Here is a 7,394-nt window from a genome sequence, read left to right as displayed (position 1 = left end):
AATCCATGTTTTCATTTAGTCAAGCACCAACTCTGAAAGATAAAGTAGTTGGGAGTTTTCTTCCCCCTCTCCAACAAACAATCTGATTACAAAAAGCTGATGAGACGTTAAAAATGCTGTTACAACCATTATGAAGATGTGGTGAAAAATACATCTATGATCACAGATGTATTTCCATTTTCACCACATCGATGTACACCGATGTGCTGGACATTACTTTTGTTCATTAAATGTAAAAAATCCAAGATGAAAAACAAATGAAAAATGTTTGCAGCTAGGATTCTTTTCAATTTATTTTCATTTTTCAGACTAACTGTTTTTTCTTTACATATACACACAGGCAATAAAATAAACTCCCAAACCATATGCCTAAATAGGCATACACACACACACACAAAAGAACAGCTGCACTCCTGCCAAACATTCCAAGAAAAAAAGGAGTGTTGGAGATTACGGATCCAGGAAGGGAGGGGTGGGAGGGGTGGGAACCCCCCCTCTGTCTGCGCAGAGTTCAGTGCTCAGTGCTCTCCTGCACCAGGACTGTGGAACAGTGGCCAAAATGAACTCTCTGCTAAAATGGGCGCTCATCCTGTTTGTTCTAGGTTCTGTCATTCTCAACATCGTCCTGATCGGTGTTCACTCGGGAAGGGGGCCCAAATGTTCTGCGCAGCATGCCCACCCTTTACGGGCCCAGCACGACAACCGGAGCCTCCTGTTTGCGGATCTCACCCGGGAAGAGTACTTTCAGGTCCAGCAGTACATGCTGCAGCAGAAGGGACTGGACATCTCCAGCAAGCAGACCACCAAACCTTCAGGTAACTTCTTGTTCCTCATAGATCTGTCATTACCAAAGAAATCAGAGGCCTTAGATTACTTAGATGGAAAGGGTCCGAAACCAGTCAGGAAAGCCACGGTGGTGGTTTTTTATGGGACCAAAAACTACATCAAGGAATATGAAGTGTGGCCCCTTCCTGATCCGGCATCACATAAAGATGTGACCCGTGAGAGATACGGGACGGAACTGCCTCTCAGTAAGCGTCTGGTCACGATCGGGGAGTACACCCTGATGTTCGGCTTCTTTCAGGATGAAGTCTTCTCCAAGCTGGGTCAGCTCATGAAGGAGAGCTTTGGCGTGGATCGAGACAGGAAACTGAACGCGTTCGAACAAATGCCCCGCGGAGTCCGGTCCGGGGACAGGAAGACTTGGGTGTCGTTCTTCAGGGACATGAGCGGGATGTACATCCACCCGGTGGGGTTCGAGGTTCTGCTGAACCATGAAAGCACCAACGCGTCCAGCTGGAAAGTGGAGCGCCTGCTGTATAACGGGCGGTACTTTAACAGCGTTGAGCAACTCAAACAGGACTATGAAAACGGGAACGTTCAGAAGATAGTTTACAAAGAGTCTGTGGACTACGGCTCCTTGAAACCCAGAAGCAGTCCTCTGCAGATCGGCCCGCAGCAGTTTGACGTGGAGGGAAAGCGCTACAGCGTGCAGGACAACCAGGTTGTGTACATGAAGTGGCGCTTCGCCTTCGGGCTCAGCTCGCTCACCGGGATGCGCGTGTTCGATGTGCGCTTTAAGGGGGAGCGGGTGGCCTATGAGATCAGCGTGCAGGAGGCCATGTCAGTGTACGGCTCAGTCACGCCAGGGATGATTCTCACCAAGTTTCTGGACTCAAGCATAGGGATCGGGCGCTTCGCACACGAACTGGTCCGCGGCATAGACTGCCCCTACCAGTCCACCTATGTAGACACATACCGCTACATTGACACCCCGGCCCCGGTCCGGTTCCGGAACTCCATTTGCATCTTTGAGCATAACATGGGTCAGCCCCTGCGGAGGCACTTTGCTGACTTTTTCCACCACAGCTTTGGAGGGATGGTGAACAGCGCGCTGGTGTTCAGAACCATCACGGCTATAGGGAACTACGACTACATGTGGGACTTCATCTTTTATCAGAGTGGCTCCGTGGAGGTGAAGGTGCATGCCACAGGTTACATCTCTTCTTCCTACCTGGTGGATGGAGCTCTGAAGTATGGACATCAGGTGGCAGAGAATGTCCTGGGCAATATTCACACTCACTTCATCAACTTCAAGGTGGACCTGGATGTGTCCGGTAAGAAGATTTACACAATCAGTCTTTCTGTGTGTCTGTAACTGTCTGATTCAGTCTGATTCAGTCTGTCTGTCTGTCTTGTCTCTGTCAGACTCTTGTCTGTCAGTCTGCCTCAGTCTGATTGTCTTATCAGTGTTTACCTCGGCTGTCTGTATCAGAGTCATTCCACCGAATGGGTGCCATTTGCTTGTTCTATCTCTTCAAAATTACAATTATTTTTAAAATCTTTTTTCAACTCGGAATCTAATAACACATATTTAATTATTCAAAACAGGTATTCGTCAATCTCAGTCAGATTTATTAAATTTTTACAAGGTTTATAATTCGAGGAGGGTAACATTTTTCCCTGTCCTGTTACCAAAACTCAATTGACATTTGAAAAGAATGTTAAAAAGCATGTCAACTAATTCCTTTGAGTTTACTTCCAGATAGTGTTTATTTTAAAGAAACCTTTGACTACATAGTCAAAAATTCTATATTTATTATTAAAAGTCTTTATATATGCATGCACATTGTATTTTTCTAAACTACGCAAAACTATTTTTATATTTTAAAGAAGACCCAAATCTGAAACTGATCTAATTTTTTTTATGTAATTTATTAAACAAATAGATAAATGATGGACCAAACATAATTGGGAAAAAGGTGTTTATCTTTTTTAATTTTAGAAAAAATAATCAAGTAACAGGAATGAACCCTGGGTAACAGGAATGAACACTGGGTAACACAGCCATGAGCCCTGTATGCTGGTGTGTGTGAAAACAAACACCTGGCCTTTTCTATAAGATCTTCTCTAGTGTGGTCCAGATCTTTTTTGGAATTTCCATAAAGCGACCTGTGACTGGCCTCAGGGGTGGGTGATACCCCAAACATCCTCAATAAGGTACCAAAGAATGTCATCATGTGCTGGCCAGAAAAATCTGTTGACCCCCATCTTGTGCATGGACCGGACCTCAACATGTGTTTCATTTGTATCTATGATGATGCCAGGGTATAAGTCATCCTCATACTTCACCACACACCATTTGCCAACAACTTCAGGACTTTGCCACTGAATGTCCATGGCTGTGGGAGCTGTCTGTTCATGACTGAATGTGAAATGTTTGCATTAAAGCAGTCACAGGTCAGGTTTTGTTTTGTTGTGCACAAGCAGGTGACATCCCTGTATGTCAGTTCTCCTTGGGCTAGGGTCACTGCCTGATGCATCCTCATGGTGGATGGAACTGTTGGTACATCCCTGGGCATCTCCAAAACTGCTTTCTCAACAGCTTCCTCCTTCCTTGTTGTTATTTTTGAAATTATTTGTCTTTCCTTCTCCCCCTGTGCTGATTTGTATTTGTTTCGGATGTCCTCTACCAGAGCTTCATGAAACAAAAGTCTTCTGAATGGTTTCACGTGGAAGCTGTCTCATCTGCCTTTTTACTTTTGTACGCGGTGAAGCATTATTCTTTTTCAGGCGCTGGACTTGTTTCTTGTACTTTTCTTTTTTGGGTTTGCTTCTTTAACCGAATGTGTAATTCTTGAATTTGCTTCTGAAGATTCTTTTGTCTTTTTCATCTTCTTCTCTGCCCTTCATGACGTTGTCTAAAACAAACATGTGCATCGTATTAAATAACATATTGCCGTTATTAAAACGTACAAAATGTTACATTATCTCTGACTATATAAGTAGAATTTCATACTGTAATGCAATCATGTTCATTTCTATTATCTACTTTCTAAATACATTTTAATATTTAGCCGTTGCCCAAGGTTGCAGAATTCAAAGTTGGAAACTTTCTATGAAAATTAACTGAAATAAACTAGAATAGTTTCTAACTTTGAAAATGCAAAGTTGGAAACTATTCCCCTGCACTGGTCATTCTTCCATTACATGCACAAATCATGTGCATGATCCACACACTATATTCAGTCAAGTTTGGATCAGAATACTAGTCTCTGTATGAAAAAATAACTTAATGTATTTATACAATGGGTACCCAACAGAGATGTTGAATAAAAGCTAGCTAACGCTATTTTATTGAAAATTTGAGCTTAGTTCTGCTCAATGTTTCTGTTTTGGACCATCAGTATTTTTTGTGTGTCAATTGGTCCATGGTTTGGATGGTTTGGATTTCTGTCACTTGGCAGCACATTTTGCTCCAGAATGCCTTGATAGTCTTGAGAAGGAGTGGCTCCTGATCACAAATTTAAGTGGGGTTGACATTCATTTTCTGAATCAATAAACACAGAAATGTTTTAATTTGCATTGCATTTTCTGTGAAAAAAGATAGACAATATGTTGCTTAATATGTTTTTGTGCACAAAGTTGTCGCCTTTTTCTCTCCCGGGGGTTGAGGTTGTGTCTCATGAAAACAATCTGGTCTAATAATTAAATCAGATAAACGGACACCACCGCAAACACATCCACTTTCATCTTCACCCAAAACTGTACTATTTCAAATTTTAACTGGGTAAAATTAAACAGAGACAGGCACACACAAAGTTGGTTTCCAATTGCAGCTTCCGATTCGGAAAATGGCTAAAGGTCTAGTCCAACTAATTTTTTCTTGACCTTTAGCAGCTTCAATCTACTCTAGTTAAAAAACTACAACACCTAGACACTTCAAACCTGGACTAAATTATTCTGCACTGATTGCAGAACATTTAAAACCAAGTGTGTGATTTGTGAAACCTTAATCTGATTAGTGAAACTTCAATAAAAGGGTGATTTTAGCAAATGTTTTTGCATCCGGAGCACACTAGAACTGCTTTCATTTTTAAGATTTGAACTTCTCTCTATTTCTGCTCATAGTTGCATGAGAAGCTCCTCTCTCACTGCAAAAAAGGCATTTAGTTATAAATAACTTGGATTTTTTTCTGTTTCCTCCAGAGGGAGGGGCTGAAAGCTGGGTCACTTGTCCAGCTTTGTGCCCTCTATTGAAGTTTCACAAATCAGATTAAGGTTTCACAAATCACACACTTGGTATTAAATATTCTCCTATAAATTGAGAATAATCTAACCCAGGTTTGAAGTGTCTAGGTGTTGTAGTTTTTTTAACTGGAGAAGATTGAAGATGCTGAAGGTCAAGAAAAATTAGGTGAAATCGCTCTTTAGCCATTTTCCGAATTGGAAGCTGCAATCAGAAACCAACTTCAGCTTGTTCAGGTACACAGCTCTGTAGATTGGATTTCTTGTTTAATTTGAAAAAGATATTTCTGCAATAATTAAGATTATAAAATGGTGTGATGAGCGTGTGAAACGAACCCAGGAGTCCATTTATACTGGAAGCGATGTTCTGCAGCAGCGTTTTGATCCTAGTTAGCTCAGCTGCAGTGTCTACCTGTGGTGCATCCAGAGCAGCCACCATGTGCTCCTCCGTGTCCTCCTGGGTCTGTAGACTGGAGCTTCTCAAACCGAACTGAGTAAGGGTTTTCTAGAATTGTTGCATATTAGTATAAGGTCGTGGTCCCCTATATGCTCATTTTTTTGTATTTAAACAGAGTTAATTAATATATTAAATGAGGGGTATGGTGAGCGGCCCTGCAGTGATCTCCCTACGCAGCCATCTTGGGTGCCCGCCCCACCGGAAGTCTTTAGCTCTTCTTATTCTCAGTGGCATTTTTCCCACTTCTACTTGCATTGCTGACACTTATAATGTTCTGAATGACCCACTGATGTGCCTTAAAGCCTAAGCTTGTAGTGTATCTAACTTTTTAAGGTTTGTTTCAGCTGCTGACATCTATGCTATACAACCAGAGTCAAATTCTGATCTTCTAAGTGCCAAATATGTTCTGTAGAGATGCCCTACTTGCTCCCCACTCCTGATAAACATCAAAATATTTTTATAACCTTTTTGCATTTGTTTATTATCTTATCTTAATAAGTGCTCTAAGTGATTTTTTTCATCAAACCATATTCCTAAAAATCTGACTACTTTTACTTGCTGTAGTATTTGATTAGAAAGTTTCAGGATAAAACAAATAACCTTCGTTTTTGTAACTGATAATTTGAACCCCCACTTATTGGTCCATTTTTCCACCTTCTCTATTGCAGATTGCATTTTATTTTTAACATATATTACATTGTGACCTCTCATCCAAAGTGCCCTGTCATCTGCATACAAGGACCAATGTTGTTCTCAACTTGACAAAAAACATAACTTATCATTATACTAAATAATAATGGTCTGCAAACACTACTCTATGGGGTTCCATTTTCTACTGCAGTGGTTCCTAACCCTGGTCCCCAGGAACACTATCCTGCATGTTTTCATTGTTTCCCTGCTTTTCAGCAGGTCTTTTGTCTGCAGTTGCCTGTTGCTTTGTACATTTACACATTTAGTAGCTACTGTTCTCTCTGTGAAACTTGGTTGTCTAAGTGCACAATATGTCAAGGTCTGTGGTCTCCTTTGCTCTCTCTTTGGGTGTGGACTTGGCTGTTTTGCCTCTACAGCCTGTTCAATATCAGAACCACTCTCCACATCTCCTGAACCATTGATGTCCACATCCTCTGGCTCAATAAGGTTGACATTTTCATCAGCAGTTTTTGTGGGATCCCCTTGACCATCTTCTGTCACTTGAAGAGGTTTGTTTACACAACTGTCCATTTGTGGCACAAATTCTGCAGCCATAGGGTCCAGTGAAGGTGAACTGCTAGACTCTTGAGAAAATTACATCAGAGACATCCTCATCTGAAACCTCCTCCTCACTTCCCATTTGTTGTGTGTGTTCCACACATGTTCGTCTTTGTTTGTTGTCATGTCTCTTCTTTGTTTTTGTACAGGTTACAGTTACGTTTTCATCTGAATGTAGTGGAAGGAAATCACAAGGTTAAAACATATTCTTGTGTAAAACCTTGTCCTGCCTTTCCTATTTTCTCCCTCCAGTTCAAACTCAGGACTTTCCTCCCCCATTTGTTGTTTAACAACATAGATATTATCTTCCCAAAAGGAGCGGATTTTGCCTGGCCGTCCCTTTTGGGCCACATTTCTAACAAGTACACGACTACCTACTTCAATCAATCAAAAATCAATCAAATTTTATTTGTATAGCACATTTCAGCAGCAAGGCATTTCAAGGTGCTTTACATAATTAAAAAACAAAATAAAAACAGCATGTGACAATGAATAAACAGTAAGAAAGAGACAAACGTCAAAAACCCGCACTCTAACCCTAATTTAGCCATAAGCAACTCTAAACAGGTGGGTTTTAAGTTGAGATTTAAAGGCACCCAGTGTTTCAGCTGTTTTACAGTTTTCTGGAAGTTTGTTCCAAATTTGTGGTGCATAGAAACTG

General features: G+C 41.1%; 1 protein-coding gene across 1 annotated transcript in view; it reads left to right on the top strand.

Annotated features, from left to right (window-relative positions):
* Positions 1 to 499: 499 nt before the first annotated feature.
* The window catches only part of aoc2 (amine oxidase copper containing 2), a 45,679-nt gene continuing 38,784 nt past the window's right edge, over positions 500 to 7,394 (top strand). Inside the window, exon 1 of the mRNA XM_017432225.3 lies at positions 500 to 2,117. Coding sequence (XP_017287714.1) covers positions 560 to 2,117 — 1,558 coding nt within the window. The 5' untranslated portion in view covers positions 500 to 559. The remainder of the gene's footprint in view (positions 2,118 to 7,394) is intronic.

The sequence above is a fragment of the Kryptolebias marmoratus genome, linkage group LG12, assembly GCF_001649575.2.
Source record: "Kryptolebias marmoratus isolate JLee-2015 linkage group LG12, ASM164957v2, whole genome shotgun sequence".
NCBI lineage: Eukaryota > Metazoa > Chordata > Actinopteri > Cyprinodontiformes > Rivulidae > Kryptolebias > Kryptolebias marmoratus.
Note: the sequence above shows the minus strand (reverse complement) of the source record. Positions and strands in the feature narration are given on the sequence as shown.